This window comes from Falco rusticolus, chromosome 13 (assembly GCF_015220075.1).
Source record: "Falco rusticolus isolate bFalRus1 chromosome 13, bFalRus1.pri, whole genome shotgun sequence".
NCBI lineage: Eukaryota > Metazoa > Chordata > Aves > Falconiformes > Falconidae > Falco > Falco rusticolus.
In genome coordinates this window covers 23450815-23469051 of record NC_051199.1, presented here as the reverse complement: position 1 = coordinate 23469051, position 18237 = coordinate 23450815, and the positions used below count along the sequence as shown (strand labels likewise).

The 18237-nt window shown below is 35.9% G+C and overlaps 1 protein-coding gene across 2 annotated transcripts in view; it reads left to right on the top strand.

Annotated features, from left to right (window-relative positions):
• NLGN1 (neuroligin 1) overlaps positions 1 to 16420 on the top strand; it is a 327166-nt gene extending 310746 nt beyond the window's left edge. For both annotated transcript variants that reach the window (XM_037406769.1, XM_037406768.1), the window contains 3 exons: positions 6384 to 6596; positions 11240 to 12029; positions 13068 to 16420. In XM_037406769.1, coding sequence (XP_037262666.1) covers positions 6384 to 6596; positions 11240 to 12029; positions 13068 to 13890 — 1826 coding nt within the window. In that variant the 3' untranslated portion in view covers positions 13891 to 16420. The remainder of the gene's footprint in view (positions 1 to 6383; positions 6597 to 11239; positions 12030 to 13067) is intronic.
• Positions 16421 to 18237: the final 1817 nt, after the last annotated feature.

The following is an 18237-nucleotide window of genomic DNA, read 5'->3' as shown; positions in this document are numbered from 1 at the left end:
TTTGGTTTGTTTAGCCTCAAAAAGGAGAAGAAATTAAGTAAAATGCAAGGAAGTGAAACCTTCTGTTGTTTGAAAGGCCAGCCTTTCTGTTGGCTCCAGCCACTTCACAAAGAGTAATTTGAAGGATTTGGTACTCTAGGAGGAGTGTTAAAAATTCCAATAGTAAAACAGCAATGCTGAAAAAGCACTTCAGAGTTTATACATCATCACACATCTTTCTCCACCTATACTTTCAAAATACCAAAGGATATAGTTACAAGTTCTTATATTTACTGATTTGATTATGTAATTTATTTACTTGGTGAAATGCATGGGGATTTCAAAAGGCTAACTGCTGGGGTGATAGCACTGGCCAGTGAAATTGGTACTGTTGGTATTTTTAAGCAATTCTACCTCACAGATGCACCACTTTAGAGTTTGGTAAGTTAATGAATTACTGCAGCTGTTTCGCATTACTCGCAGTATGTTTTTTTGTTCATATACTTAACCTTGAGGCATGGTTCTTACAGTAACACAGCTTAATTAAGACAGTTGAAATAGTTGAGCTGCTTCCTATTTTTTTTACTGACTGACTGATGTTATGTGAATAGTGTGTTGTGTGAATGTGAATAGCACAAAAAACTTTTCAGTTTCTGAGGTGTTCTTTTTAAGTCAGCCAGAGTCCAGCCATACTGAATGTATGGATATTTTTTCTATAATAGTCTTTGTTAAAAAAAATATAAATAAAAAATTCCACAGCTCTAGAACACTGGCAATTAAATTGGACTCATACCAGAACCCTTCCTGATCCCCTCCCCCCATCACTTTGATCAGTGTTATATGGCACATTCAGCTTTTTTAGTAGTCACAACTTGATCACTGCAGAAATACAAGCCTAACACATCCCAAAACAGAGTTGTGGGCTGAAAGAATCAGTGCAGGCTACTTGTCTGGACCTATTCTTAATTTATGAAGTTTATGGTATGACGTCAGAAAATATAAGTAAGTTTTCAAACACTTCATGCAACCAGTCACGTAACCTTACTATGTGAAAAGTGAAAAGTTTTCAAACATATGGATATAATGTATATAATCATATAATCATAGAACGCTTTGGGTTGGAAGGAAGCTTCAAAGATCTGTCTAAAGACATAAAGATATGTTTAATATGAAAACAAATATGCTCTTTAAGTTTAACCATATTGCTTAAAATTTGCTTATCTTGCTCACATTTCTTAGTAGGTAGAGTTTAAAGGGCAACTGCAATTTTCTGTGCATGGCAATTACCATTCAGCATTAATAGAGGGTGTCAAACTGAGCTCCTAACGAAGGAACTTGCAATCCAGAGGGAATAGAATTTCTTCCCTCAAAATAGGTCCTGCATTCTTCCACTATGCATTTATGCTTGTACAATTTAACATTTGCTTTTAACAAAATCAAATATGACATTTGACTGCATAGGGAATTGTAAGTGGAAACATACCTAAATTATTGTAACGCATGCCTAAACAGGTGTGTAATATTAAAATCTTAAGCGTTACTGCTTTCAGTAATACAGCTCTGAAAAAAACATCTAGGCACATCAGACCAGTTTTATAAGCTCTTGTGTTTTATTTTTAGAGTAGCATTTGGTGCTGTGTATTTTCTCGCAGGCAGATTTTTTTATTATTTTTTTTTCGTATTTTTTTTTCTGTCCAACAAGACATTCTGCCCCTTACTTTCATCCAGCCACGAAGGTTGCTGGGTTATGAAACACTTATATGGACAGAACTCATCAGAGGGAAGGTTTGGTTCTCTGTGATGTGAAATGGCACTTTCCTACCCACCAGCCTGTGCCTAGACTTTTACTGCATCATCGGGTTGCAGCAGTCCATTACATAAGGAAAAATTCTGTCTTGGCCTTCCCCTCTGCATTAATTTGAATGTTCAAATTAGGCCAGAGCTTAAAATAATTCAAGCTACTAAGCTTTTCAAGAACATATTTTAAGTTTCCCAACTCTATTATTTTATTTACTCTTCAAAAACACTGGAATCATATTAGAAAAAGATTTATCTGAATAGCAAGCAGAAATCGTTACCCAGGCAGACAAGCCTATAAAGCATTAAAATTTATCTTAACACCAAAATACAGGGCCTGGTTGTGACACACTCTGCCTATTTGTCTAATGGGCATGTAACAGAGAAATGGTCCAAATGAGCTTAATAAACCTCTTTCTTAAACTCACAAAAGACCACGTCCTCACTTCCATAATTCCATTAGAGTCTGCTCCTTCAGAGGAGATAAAAGAAGAGATAAACTCCCCATTCAGAATATAAAATAGCAATTGTTCAGCTGATGATTGGAATATTTCCAGTAGAAGGACTTAATTATGGAACAAAATTAGCTCAATCTGACCTTTTTAGAGAATAATGCAAAAATAAGGTTTTTTGCAAATGTCTTGATTAATTTACTTTTTTTTACAAGAGCAAAAGGTGGTATCATATGATAGCAGCATTCTTAGTGAGATGACAATCCAGGGATGATAATAATAAGACAGCATTTGCAGAAAGGGATAATATATTTTAATAGACAAGCTGATACAGTTTAAAAACAGGCAGGCTTTCAGACACACAAGCCCTTTTCAGCAAGAGCAGGTTCCCCTCTGTGACTCAAAATTGCTAGCTTAATATCTACACAGTGTAATGATTGTGTCATAGAAATACATAGAAATCTATGGTATCTATATTAATTGCATGCTGAAAGCTCTCTTGGGATAAAGACAAAACATATTGTTGCAATCTCTGTTTTATCAAAGTGATAAATAGGAATAAGTAATTGCACCCACAGACCTACAGGTCTGTGTGCTTATATATATATATACACACATATATAGATAGATAGGAATATATATTCCTATAATGCTGTGTGTTACAGCATTTCTCTACAGGTGTTTAGTTAGATGAATTTATCTGTACTGAGGCACTCCTCACTAGAGGAAAAAAAAACCCACCAAAACTAAAAAAACCAAACCACAAACTGGAAAGAAAAACATCATCTGTTTTATCAGTCCTATCTCTGATTTCATGACATTCTGAATGCTTCTAAGCCATGATGATAGTACTGCATACAAGAATAAAGGCATGAGCAGGTGGCGATATTAACAGGCTTCTTATGGTTCTGAAAAATGAGATAGAAATGTTTCATGTCATGAAAGTCAACATCAATCATCATCCATCTTATGTAGATATGGAAGTCAGCCAACGTGGTTCTTGCTGAGGAGGCGTGAGATATTTCTTCTGCATCGGAGCTGTTGCTCTGGACACAAGTCATAATTTGTCTAATAAAGATGAATGAGGAGAATATTACTAATACTTCCCTTTTTTTTTCTCTCTGGTTTGCTTGGGGTTTTGTTTTGTGGGGTTTTTTTTGTTGTTGTTGTGGGTTTTTTTAATAAACAGAAAGCTCCCCCTTCTGGCACATTTCCTGAACTGAACTCAAGGTTCTTGATCTCTATGAGCAACAGGAGACATTTCCTCTTTTGCTCTCTTTTTAAGATTCTTTTCACAAAGATTCTTTAGAAGTAGCATATTTATAGTTTCCAAAGGATTTCCCATTTCCCCGTCGAGCTTCAGGGCTTGATGTGAACTCATTTAATAGCCGGGGATTGCCCTAAGGCTTTACCTATAATTTAGTCTGTTGCTTTTCCAGGCAAAGACTTACTTGCTTCCCACTTTGCTGCATATTATACAGAGTAAAGAAAACAACTTTTCAGAAAGCTTGAATGTTAGCATTTGTTTTCCTTCAGGGGGATCACTGTATCTCAGCTACAACCCTACCATCTATTTTCCTAATAAATGTCTTGGAACCACTTTGAGAATTCTACGGGATCTTTTTGAACCAATGTTGCAGCTCTGCTGAGAGCAGATCCTGTCCAGGCTTGGGGAATCTGTAAGCAGGGAAAGGAAAAAAAAAACCAAAGAGGGGCTTGTTTTAGGGTACAGTTTTGGTAACTGCTGTAACTGCTCTCATCTCATTGCTGCCTGTGTTTCGAGGACTGCCACCGCCAATCATTCCTCCAATCCCTTAAATCAGTGCAGTCACTTATACACTTAATATGATGAACTGATTTGTCACTGATTTTCCGCAGTTGTATACTTGCTCAAAGAAGGGGGAAGACATTCCCAGCATGTGCAGCAGCAAGATCCTGTAGTTCCCATAAATTTCTACATTTTAATTTTGTTACAGTCACTGGTACCATCCCTCAACTCCATGAAGGCTGACAAAGCAGTGAGACTGGTTAGGGAGCTTTCATTAGATTTGCTATCATAGATTCAAAGACGACATTTCTCTGTGTCCTTAAAAACTATTTATGGGGGACAACATTTTACTGGAGAGCGAAGACAGGAATGAATGCTTCTGTGCAGGCAGGATTATACTGGGACCATCCTTTCACATAGGCATGCACAGCAGCCCCTCTGGCTACACAAAAGAAAATGAAAGAGTAAAGCAGAGTAAAATAACATCATGTTAATCTCATCTCAGTACTGAGCTGTAATAGTAAAATGAGTATGAATTAATTATATTTATGACTTCCTTTCTGGGCTTTCCCTAAATATCAAAGGTGATATTTTCTTCGATGGTGGTGATGCTGCGTTACTTATTTATGCAGTTAAGTAGTAAATGTGGCAGGGTTTAGTTGTAGAACAGTGATTATTTTAAAGTCTAGTATCAGAGTAACAATTTATTATGGCTACAGTGAAAGAAGTATGCCCATTAGACTTGGTACATTAGGTCTGGAATTGGGAGAATTGCTGTCCTGGCACCTTATGCCACTTCCCTGTTCCCTCTCCATGGTAACAAAAATCAGGATTGACCTACACAAACAGAGCTGCTCACCCTAAACAGACCATAGCTCAACTACGGAGGCAGCAAGGCCAATTAGCCTTCAGTGCAGTTTACAGCAAAGAAGGTCTGTTAGAATAAATGTCTACTCACATGACAATACAAAATGTAAGCCTGCCATTTGAAGTTGGATCAGAATTGTAATAAAGTAACAAATGACATGTTCATTATATGCATTAATATAGGCACACCCATGCACTTACCTGTAATCTTGTTAAATCCTTCTGTTATATATGTATATGCACAGGTGTCTGTCTTCCTACCAATGTCTCAAAAGCTGCTTTTATTGTCATAATGAAACAGTAGGACTCCTTTGAGAGCCATTTGTCTGAAAAACTACTGTAAACTTCTTTTGAGTAGGCTGTCTGCACTCAAGAGAGTTAAATCAGTAGAACTTTGACGAGACTAAAAGACCCACAAATATCTAATTAATGTAGAAATAATTGTTGTAATGGGTTGCATTTCTCTACAAAGCATGTACTGAAAAACAGTTACACTGCCAATTTATTGAGCATTAAATCAGTTTGATATGCAAATGGAGGTGCTGGGCTACTTCATAATGCTGGTATTATTTAAACATTTGTTTATTAAGCTGAGAAACTTGGAAATGTCAACAAATGTGATCCAAAAGCAAAGCAATGTCTTTTATCAGCAAAGACTTTCTTCCAAGTTCTTATTGTCCCCCTTTTAGAGTCAGCAGGCTGTAATGACAAGAATGACAGTAATACGAAATATGATAATACTGCTGGGAGTAAAGTGTAAAACAGTCGTTCCCGTACCTGATACATTCTGCCATTTTCCTTCCAGTATGAATTAAAGGGAGCAATTCTCGTGCTCTCCAGATTACCCCTGAGCTCTTATCTTTTTGATGTTAAGGGGTCATGGAAACAACTTAAATTGTCTTTATGCATTTATCGTAGATTCAATTAACTCAGGTTAATGACTATGGGATAGAGCTCAGGGAGTTGAGAGCTGCTCATATTGTTCAACCCAGCTTGTCCTGTGACATAAGCTGCATATTTGTGGGGGAGAAAAAAGGAAAAGACAGCGTGTTGTCGGGATATGACTGAACACAGTCTGTTAACAGAGAAGGGGAACTGTTACCTCTGGCATGCGCAAAGTCCGTGGCTGCATCTGGGTATAGAAGTGCAATTCACAGTTGACCAGATAATTTAGAAAATGACTGCAGTGTATCTGTTTGCTAAACCTTTTCTCTTAAACTTAGTACAATCAAGAGGACGTCTTTGGGAGCAATATGTTGTGACCTGTTAAGACTTAGAAGAGTATTTTGCTTGGGATGTATGTTCATCTTCCCTACGTTAAAACACCAGAGCCAAAAGAGTGAATACCAAGTAACTTGTTTCACGAAGAGTGCAAAATTGCAAATTGTTGTCCAGTGAATATGGAAAATTGTTGCATATTATTTAATGGCACATACTTTTGAAATCGTACTTAGAAAATTGCAACGGGGTCACCCAGAAGAGCACTTGCTAACCCTTTCTTTTTTCATTTACATTCACAGGTTTTTTGAGCACTGGGGACCAAGCAGCAAAAGGAAACTATGGCCTCCTTGATCTAATTCAAGCTTTGCGATGGACTAGTGAAAATATTGGGTTCTTTGGTGGTGACCCATTAAGAATAACAGTTTTTGGATCTGGTGCAGGCGGTTCATGCGTCAATCTGTTGACTTTATCCCATTATTCTGAAGGTAACCGTTGGAGCAATTCAACCAAAGGTATTATGCAGGTTGCAAATTTTGACAATTTTGGTGTCTGCATGCCACTGCCATTAGTACTATGTGATGCTCTGTATATTCTCTTTGTTCCTATGAACTGTTGAGTTCAGCTCAATATTAAGCAAACTTTTTAAAGGCTGTACAAGTTGCCTTGTCCCCGAGCTCTTCTGTGCATGTTTAAATTTTGGGTCACTTTCTTCTTTTTCCTATGGAGCTTTGTAGGAACACTTTATAGCAGGCTTCTGAACAGCATTTTCTCAGTGCACCATTTTTGTCTCTTTTCTTTCCTACCTAAGGGTGTCCTTTTTGGAAAACCAGTCAGTCATGCTCACAGTAGATGAGGTCATCTATATTCAGACTGTCATGAAAGGCATGTTTAGTTTCTCATGATGAGCAAACTTTAAAAAAAAGTAAAATGACACAGGTGGTTGGTTGTGGGGTTTTTTTGTTTTTTTTTTTTTTCAGGCTAACAGCTGAAATGCTTAAAACTATTATTTTGTGTGAAGGAAACAAGTACCTAGTTCAGAAATCCTTTGTCTGAAACTGCATGAACTTCACTTGCTGTCATCTAATAAAAGAATGGTTGAATGTTTTGCATGCATGATCCAAAATTGTCAAAGCATCCAAGTTGAAAATGGATTTTTTTCTATGTGTTTTTTCCTATTCCATAACTAACACTTTTTCTCTCTAGTTGAGGCAGACAGCAGGAAATTAAAAGCATGCTGTTTGAGGCACCCAATTTTTTTTCCTATGATTTTTGCACCACAGTTTCACACAGTTTCTCTCATTTGCATGGCTATTGCTTATTGATCACAGTACTTTTGTCTCACTGTTTTCACACATTTTTATTTGTATTGTTTAGTTTTACCAGGGACATCACACTGTGCCCTGTGCATACGATCCTCCACTAATTTATATTGCTGTATCTCCATGGGGAACTAATAGGCCAGTCATAAAAAAATAATTCCACTGACATTAAAAGAGCTGCATTTACCCAAAGTCATGATGCAGAGCCCACTGAGGTCAATAGAAGTGACTCTTTAGATCAGGCCTTTACACTATTTCAAATGAGAGAAAAATACAGCTTTTACAAGAAAAGTCTAGTGGAAAATAGACTGTGATTAAATTCTAGTCTATTTCTACAATTTGATTTTTAATGTAATCTTTTTTTTCCATAAACACCTGCACTTAAATAAGACATATTTATAATCTGGCCTATAAGAACAAGATGTAAGCATTACCTTGTTACACTGTAATCTGAGGGTCACACTGCACCATCTTTTTTCATCAGAACTCATAAAAATAACTTTTGTCATAGGGGATTTAGCTTAAGGTTGAATGAGGAGACCTGGTTTATCCTCGCAGTCTTAATCTTAATCTTCCTAATGTAACATGACATTAATGCAAAATGCCACATTTATAATATCTGGACAGTCGTGTGTTGCCTCTCCTTAGCAAATTTTACCCTGTCCTATTCTAACACATGGCCAGAATTCTGCCAGGAGCAGAATTTGGGGAAACTGATGCAGTAATTTGAAGCACAGCAGATCAGAGGATTTGGGAGGGGACTGGAGAGGGCTTACCCGATGAATACTTAAAATCCAATTGTAAAAGTAAATGTCTGAGGATTTCTTTTATAAGAAAGCAAAAACATGCTTTACTGAAATTTGGATTAAACAGAACAATGTGCCACTCCCCCATGTATGTTATGTTTCATTTGGGGAGGGTTAGACCTGCCATTAAAAAAAAAAAAAAGTATTACATTAAAAATTGGTTAGTTTCAAATATGAAAAGTTATTGCAAGTTTTCAAATATTTTCAAATATTCCAAGATTTTTTAAAAAAACCTTTTGTTTCACTTTATTACCCAGTCTCTTTCATAAGCTATAAATTTGGATGCTCTCTTTGCATCGTTTCCCTTTGAAAGGATCCCTTGGTAGTTCAGAGGAAGCATTCAGCCTATTTCAGGATGGTGCTGTTCATAGCTGCCCATCTGCAAGTGGGCACAACAGCACCCATCTTCAGAAAGTGCTCTGAAAAATGTAGATGAGTATATGCAGAATGTCATTATTATTTACTTTGATAAGACTTTGAATAGGAGTCATAAAACAGTATGGTTCATTGAACATTTAAATCTTCTTTCCATCAGTCTACAGCCCACCAGCCATAATAAGCATACACATTATCAGATAAAAATGTGGTTCTCCGTCCTGTGTGATACCAGTTTCTACCAGGAATTATGTGACAGAATGAAAATAATTTTTCATACTCTTGTTCATTTCTCACCAAATGGCTTGAGAGGAGGAATATTTCTGTAAGCATTCTTCAGCAGAAGGAGGAATATTTAGTTTCATTTCCTAAGATAACTTTATTGCCAGAGGACTTGACCACTTTTACTTAATCCAACATTTAATGTTTATGTAGCACTTAGCAGGCCATAGTGTTTATATCAGCATTTTCTTAATATGTAGCTTACACTTTCTGTCCTTGTTCAGAGATATTTAATAAAGCAATAAAAATAGATTTACACGATATGCCAAAAAAGAAAGATTATGAAGTATCATGACATACATCTTTGTGAAAATTCAGGTTTGTCATTTAGTTACATTTATTACAATGCCTGGATCCTCTACAGTAATTCCACCGATTTTGAGCTGATTTATACTAGCTCAATTTCTGACCTTATAAACATGCAAATACATTTTTACTTGCCTTTATACCTAAAGTTCTTTCTTATTTTTTACTCAAATCTTGCAAGAAAATAATATTCTGGATATGACTTCTCATAAATTTAAGGAGAGGCTTGAGTTTACATGTTTCAGTCCCTGCACCTATCTAATTTTAAGATGTTTGGATTTTGACCTAATAACAGTCCAGAATGATTTTAAAATTCCTCAGAAGTTTGTAAAACCTTTCCTGCCAGTGACTGATTCCAACTAACTTCTGAGCGTATGGGGTCTGGTACCGCAACGGAGGCTGTAAAGGCATGTCTCTGACTTGATTAAGAGGCTATGGAAGTTTTTTAATAGAAATATGTTACTTACCAGAGTAAAAGCCATCTTTTGCATTATTGGAATAAAATTCTGAGGTGAGCTGAGCACCTTAATGCCAATTCCTTTAGTGGGAGTATCCAGCCTAGTCATCAAGCATTGGACTAAAGATACATTCTTAGCAAAATTAAGTGAGTGAGGCCAGATGTCACTTCCAGTCCCTCAGCAACTCTACCAAAGTCAGTGGAATTACTCCAGGTGCCTATCAGTATAAGTAAAACCAAATTTTGACCCATATATCTTAAATCAGCATTGCTTACATATGGTATAGACTGTTTTGGATTACCCACAGTAAGCTATAGGACATAGGGTCCAGTATAAAATATTTTCCAGTCATTACTGCAAAAGATGTGCTACTGAAATGAACTGGATATACTTCCATGACAATGAAAAACACAGAAAGGTCACAGTTACCTAAATATAGTCCAAGTTTCTGACATTACAGACGAGCATTATTTTGCACAAGGTTCAGACTTAAAGTATCTTTCAGAACCCGAACTACCCTCCCCAAAGGAAGCAGGAAAAGGCAAAGCCCCAACACAAAGGGAGCACAGGAATTATAGGAACAAGGATGGAGTTATGATAGCATTAAAGTTAATAGCAAAAAAATGGGATTGATTCATTTACTACAAGGGGGTAAGGCTGTCATCCAACGATGTACTCAAATACACTTACAAAAGGGAGAGGGAAATGTCAATTTAAATATATTTTGTCATTTCTGTGAGCAGAGTTCCTGGTCCAGAGTTCTAGTTAAATCAGCACAAATTCAAATTAATTGTATTGAAGTCTTTGGGATTTGCTACAAGTTTATACGCAGTGCCAGATCATTATACTCTGTCTCTCCCCTAAATGAATACCTGAACATTTGTTTAAATTGGTGATTTACAAAGCTAAATAGTGTAAAATATATCATTTCCCTTTTTAAATAAGTGTGATCGCTATAAACCTGCATTTTAAAAAAATCCTTACAAGAAAGGATCTTGACTTAGACACTTATAAATTTAATGGCTGCCTCGTACCTTCTCATCTATTACTCCAGAATATAAACTTTTGCTGTGATACACAATTCAAAAGCACAGCACCTCTCAAATCAAGTTTAATCCCAAACAAAACGTAAAAAATCAGTATATTAGGTTTATTTAACACATAGTGGTATCCATGCATGCTGCTGATGGCTTGAACAATACCCAGAAATTCCATCCATTTCAGAGACTTGTTGGTTTTTCCTCCAACTTAAAAATTGCTTTAACTTTCGGAATTTCTTTCAAGCTATTAGGTTGAATAGGCAATCCCACATAAGGTAATGGCACTTCTTTTTCTTCCTGAGTTTCTTTTGAAAATCTGTTCCTCGGCTGTACTACATTGAGGTAGAATCATTTGCTTCAGTTTCTGCGCATATTGCATTTATTTTGTATACATTACCTGTAGGTACAAGGACAGTCAGATCTCAATATATTGTGTTTTTAAGTACTGTTAAGATGCAAGTTAAACCTCTGTTAAAGTTTTTTATTGTTTCAAAGAACTGCTTTGAATCTTTCAAGTACATAGCTGTTTCAAGGTCACTTCAGTAGTTTTTAAATATTTCTCCCCACAGGACTTTTTCAAAGAGCAATAGCTCAAAGTGGAACAGCTCTCTCCAGCTGGGCAGTTAGTTTTCAGCCTGCAAAATATGCCAGGATGTTGGCTACAAAAGTTGGTTGCAACATGTCAGACACTGTAGAACTGGTAGAATGTCTACAGAAGAAGCCTTATAGAGAACTTGTCGACCAGGACATTCAACCAGCAAGATACCATATAGCCTTTGGACCAGTAATTGATGGCGATGTGATACCAGATGATCCTCAGATATTGATGGAACAAGGAGAATTCCTCAATTATGACATTATGTTGGGAGTTAACCAAGGGGAAGGGTTAAAATTTGTTGAAAATATTGTGGATAGCGAAGACGGCATATCAGCTAGTGATTTTGACTTTGCAGTTTCGAATTTTGTTGATAACTTATACGGATACCCTGAAGGCAAAGATATATTGAGGGAAACTATTAAATTTATGTACACGGACTGGGCAGATCGACACAATCCTGAGACCAGAAGGAAAACACTGCTGGCTTTGTTTACTGATCACCAGTGGGTTGCACCAGCAGTGGCTACAGCAGATCTCCACTCAAATTTTGGATCGCCTACATATTTCTATGCCTTCTACCATCATTGCCAGACGGATCAGGTACCTGCATGGGCAGATGCAGCCCATGGAGATGAGGTTCCTTACGTACTAGGAATCCCCATGATTGGTCCTACTGAATTATTTCCTTGTAATTTCTCCAAAAATGACGTCATGCTAAGTGCAGTGGTGATGACGTACTGGACAAACTTTGCAAAAACTGGGTGAGTACCAGACAGCAAATAGTCTTGTATACAAACTCAGGATATGATGATGCAGTACTTTCCTTTTGCTGTCTCCCTTGGGAATGCCTCTGTGCTTGTAGGATGAATAAGAGATTAAGAACTGGGTTGGATATTTATGTTTATTGTGATGTCCCTAGGCTCACTTACACATTCTAGCAAGAAGAGGGAAAAAAATAATCTTTGTGAATATTCTGTGTGAAAAAATTAAAAAAATACTTTTTACATAAAAATAATTAAGTGATGCCCAGAAAAGTGCAAAAGTAAGCATTAACTTATGTGTATAGTTAAAAATTGTTACATTAGTAACTGATTCTACCCCAGCACTGATATTTTCATCCCATGAGACAGAAAAGTACATAAATATTGCATCAAATATAATAAGCCTTATTTTAATATTTTGTTTCAAACTGACAGTTCTGACCGTTAAATATGTAACTTTAAAATTGAAAAATCTTGTTATTGTCATTAATTCTTCTTTCACTGGTAGTTCAAAACACATTTCCACCTTTGGCCATTGGACTCTTAAGTCATTATGTGTTATACTGAGTTAGGCCCTGCCACGGTCTTTCACAGAAGGAGAATCTGTGCCCTTTCTGGAAGGCCACAGATACTTCATTGAACTGAAATGCTGAGCCTCACGAGCTTTATGTTACTAAAAAAAAAAAAAAAAAAAAAAAAAAAAAAAAAGTAAAACTTAATCTCCTCTCGCGCTAGTGTCTCATAGATATTTGTCCACTTTACCGCATTGCTGGCAGTCTGCCCTCAGCAGCGAAAGATTTCCCTGTGTGAGATGCTAGCATTTTGGGGAGCCAGGCATTTCGCAGTCATCTATGTAAAATAAGGGTTCGTTTGCATAATGCTGTTTCTAATAAAGATTATTAAGGCCTCTAATTTTAGGAAATAGCATTCTGCTCTGTCCAAAGGCAGACTTCAACATTAAGTATAAAATTTTAATTATGTTAATTTTATAATTCCTTTTGAAATACTTTGTAACATTGGAGATTATCTTTTTTTTAGTGACCCAAATCAACCAGTGCCGCAAGATACAAAATTCATCCATACAAAGCCAAATCGTTTTGAAGAAGTAGCATGGACCAGATATTCTCAGAAAGACCAACTGTATCTTCACATTGGATTAAAACCACGAGTTAAAGAACATTATAGGGCCAATAAAGTGAACCTTTGGTTGGAACTGGTACCTCATCTGCACAATCTTAACGACATTTCACAGTATACCTCTACCACAACTAAAGTGCCATCAACTGATAATACTTTCAGACCAACAAGGAAAAATTCTGTTTCTGTTACTTCAGCCTTTCCTACAGCCAAACAAGATGATCCCAAACAACAGCCAAGCCCATTTTCAGTGGATCAAAGGGACTATTCAACAGAATTGAGTGTTACTATCGCAGTTGGTGCATCTTTGCTGTTCCTGAACATTTTGGCCTTTGCAGCATTGTACTACAAAAAAGACAAGCGGAGACACGATGTTCACAGGAGATGTAGCCCACAACGTACTACTACCAATGACCTAACCCATGCACAAGAAGAGGAGATAATGTCCCTCCAAATGAAGCACACTGACTTGGATCATGAATGTGAGTCCATCCATCCACATGAGGTGGTTCTTAGGACCGCCTGTCCCCCAGACTACACGCTAGCTATGAGAAGGTCTCCTGATGATATTCCCTTAATGACACCCAACACCATCACAATGATCCCCAACACTATACCAGGGATTCAACCCCTACACACATTCAATACATTTACCGGAGGACAGAACAATACACTGCCCCATCCTCATCCCCACCCCCATTCACACTCAACAACCAGGGTATAGCCAGACAAGATGAAACAAACTTTATTTTTTGATGGATTACAGTAGGTGATATTACTGAAGATTACTTGGCTTTCAACCTACAAGACTCTTACTATTTAAATATGGAGGAATATTATGTGAATATACATATCAAGAACTTTTGGGGTTTTGAAAAAAATGAATTGTACATATATCAAATGAACTTAAGAAACAAACAAACAAAAGAAAAGAAAAAACAAAAAAAACCCAACTGTTTGCAATTGCTTGAAGCAGTTGTCCTGAATGATACTTTTTCATTCACATTCAAGTATTAATTTTTTGAAGATTTAAGTTACGTAATGGAATTAGGCATGTGCAACACAAACAGGAAAGAACTATGACTGAAAATTTTAAAAACCTATAAATATGCACAAGGGACACAGTAATGGAATGTCAGATAATTTTCACCAATTTTTATTTGGACCTGTTTTCTTGTGTAGACCATATTTACATTTGAATAAGTACACAAAGCACCAATGCTGTTAAGGCCTTAGAAAGGGGCTCATGCTGAAATCTGCCAGTCAAAGAAGTTTTACAGCCTGGCAGGTACAACATTATCACATAAGTGCTGTCAGTATAAAAGTTGTGGGAATAAAGGAAACTGGATATTTTTAGCACGATGTGCATGATAATTTATATGCTTGGTGGCTGTGCTGCTGATTAAGCCGTAATTAAAATTCTTCTCATCCCATTGGAGTTTTTAATAGAAGCTTTCTTCATCAATTGGCACAACCTAAAGAAGTTTTTTTTGGGGTTTGGTTTGGTTTTTTTTGAAAGGGGCAAAAGTAATCACAGTAAAATATTTCATGGTAGCTTCAGAAACAGAAGGAATTGCAACAGTTCTTGAAAGGTGCTTACGGCATTCTAGGTATGCAGTGTTGAATCTGCACTGATAGGAATCCCAGACAAAAAATCTGTATTATTAATGTTCTTTTTCCTTTCCACCTGAATAATTTCTAACTTTAACGTAACTATAACTCTAATGGATTCTCCTTTAATGAAGGATTTATAATTTGCTATGATTTAGTTATGATATGCTTTGTTCAAATTGGTAAAGTGTGTCCAAAAAATTAATTGCAATGGTATTTTGCAATATAAAAATGCCCCAGTATTACCACTCTGATTACACCTTTCAGTTTCTTGTTTAAACTCATGTTTGCATGTTACAAAGTTTACTTATAATACTTTAATATAGAGTTAATTCCCTTTTTGCTATACGTTAGCTTTGCCATTCAAATGAATTCTCTAGACCAGATGGCGACAGTGTAGAATAAGAGGGTATGTAAGAACGGGGAGAGAGCCAACAACTGGAAATTTTAAAATCTGAACACTACATATGTTTGTGTGAAACGAATGTTCTAAAACCACAAGAAATTTTTCGTTCCCCTGTTGCTTTCCAGTAATTATATACCACAGTCCTTTCAAAGTGTTTGTATATGTAATCAGATGTACATTTATATAAAAGAAATAATTGAGATGGACTTAAGAGCACATCCCTGATAAATACTTTCTCTCTTACCTGTACTATATTTCTATTAGACTAAAGTTATGTGATTTTTTTTTACATTTTTTCAAATTACTAGCAATTTTGATAGTTTGTAAGATAATGCGAAGAACTTTCTCTGACAAACTAACTGCAGTAACAGAAACATTTCTTTTCAGTTACTCTTTTTCAAGAATGAAAGCTTATTACACACAAAAATTGTATACTACTTGATGGAAAATTACTTTGTACTTTTTGGCCACATTACTGGTCACTGAGTGAAATAAAGATAATCTGGATAACGAATATTATTCCAATGCTAAGAGACCTGATCTTTGCTCATTAAAGAGCTAAAATGTTTATTGCTGTTTTGTCATTTTTTAATGAAGTAATGGTAACTGTCTCAAATAAAGAGTAATATCTTAAGACCAGTCTGGTTTTTGAAGACATGAGCATGCCTTCTACAACTAATACAACTGCATATTTATGGGCCAGTCCCACCTACAACCATTTCTTACAGAAATACTGACGTTGTGACAGTATGGTGTCATAGCATTACATTCAGATCTCCCCTAGTTTTCAGATATAAGTTAAAAAAGCAAATATCAACACTAAAAAATCCCCAAGGAACAGGCCTAATTGAAATAAATCTGCAGTATTCCGTGATGGGAAAAAAAATCACCTGGGTTTTATTTGGGTGATTCAACTTCTACAAACAGTTCTAGGAAGTTCAAAACATGTTTGCTAACATCAAGCACAAATGTTAGAACGGAAGCTGAAAGCAAAATAAAGTACTGCAATTTCAGTCATTTTATTTGGCTATTGAAAAAAAAAAAAAAAAAAAAAAAAGGAAATCCATGTATTTAATTAGTGCTTGTTAGAGTCCCCTTTCTTAAATTAAGCTTTTTTCGTAGAAGCATAAAAATTAGTCTTCAAAATCCAGGGTGGTCTGTGTGCAATTTCTGCCTGATGTGGTTGTGCTTTTAGACTGTGACCTGCCAATGTAAACCAATAAAAAGAATTGTCTGCCATCTGATAATTATTGTTTAATAGGAAGATTGTATTTTGCTATGTTGATGAAACAAAACAAAAAAATACAAAAATATTGATGGCCATAAACCAAGATATTCATGAAATATGATTTTATGTGCTTTTCTTAACTTTATCAAAACCAAAATAACTTTCTACTATAGTTTATTTGTGGCCATATATCTATATATCTCTATATATACAGTATCTGGTAATTGTTTACTTTTATTAGTTACAAAATAAATGATTTAGGTAAACCAAGCATGACACTACACTTTATTTTTGTCAGCCAATCGTATTTAAAATGTGAAAGATGAAGGCAGCAACACAGATTTTGTCACTCCTGTTTGAAAACAAAAGAAGTCCATTCCTGTGATGCAGATACTGTGAATGATATTTTGATGGTTACTTTACAATTACTTTGCAGCAGCTGGCTTTCCAAAAGTAGGATGGTGTCCCACATTTTAACACAACATTAAGAAAGACCAAGAGATGTTTTAAAGCTGAAACAACATAAAAATGTAGGAAATGGTTTTGGAATATCTTCATTATGCTTCACGGAATATAAGTTTGTTCTTTTTAAAATATTTATGTGTTTTGTTTTCCACGGTAGCCTACAAGAAAGCAAAACTGAGTGTGATAGTTAATTGCTTGTATCACCCTTGGACCAGATCTCCAATAAAATTAGGATATCAGTCAGTCTTTGGAAGTTCAGTAAAAATATAAAAAGCCTGCATTTATTGCTTTCACACTTTTGTAAATATGTTTGCAGACTTTTTTAAGAAAATGTATTCTACCATTTTGAGGAAAAAAAATAACAATGGAATCATTGTCTCGTTTATCTATTAAAATTACAGGCAATATAATGTGCTGTGCTGACATTTCTAGGAGAAATAAAGCAGATAAAACCACGTTTTGCTCAATGGTATCTCAGTTGGTTATATGTGGTGTTCCCCACTGAAGACTTGCAAGGCACGGATGAACTACCTGCATATCATGTTCCATGAGAAAATGTAGTTGTTGTTTTTGTTGTCTTTATAAACAGGGATTCCAATGTTCACAAGGCTTTAATTATTGGATATTTCAGCTATTGAAACACCTTGAAAAACAGATGAATAGAGATCTAACAAATAAACATGTCACAGCTTTAAAGACACCACTGCACAGAAAATGCTGGAATCTATGTTGTCAGCTTCACTAAGAGATGAAACAGCTGAATTCATACGAAGCTGTCAAACATCATGGCATTCCTTTGATGTTTGCAAGTTGTTGGGTTTTTTACTGTGGTGTTAGTTTAAAATATTGGCCCTCCCCCCCCCCCTTTTTTTTTCTAATATTGAACTGTTACAAATGATCTCTTTTTAATGTAAGCGAACATTAGATAATTTAATTATTGTTGTGAAAATGTGTTCCCAAATAAATTAGATTAATGGGAAATTCCCTGCAGAGGTTTTGTTATTTTTCATTCAAAGCTCTTGTCAAAATATCTGTTGCAGCAGTTCTGCTTTTTTTTCTTTTTTTTTTTTTTTTTCAGTCTGTAAGCTAAGGGACTTTCTCCAAATAACGGTAAAAGTCTCTTGTTCTACTTGAAGTAATAACACTATAAGATTAAGATGTCCTTCTGAGGCCTCCAAATAAATACGTGCAATTTGAAACATGGCGAACGGGCTTTTACTCTAAACATTCTAATTTGATTTAATTCTGGCACATCAATGCATTTGTATGCAGACTAGAAATTAATGGCATTTGATAAGGCGTTCAAGAGAACTAGGCAGCAGAACCAGTGGGTTCACCACCAGCCATGCGCAAAGTCCCTT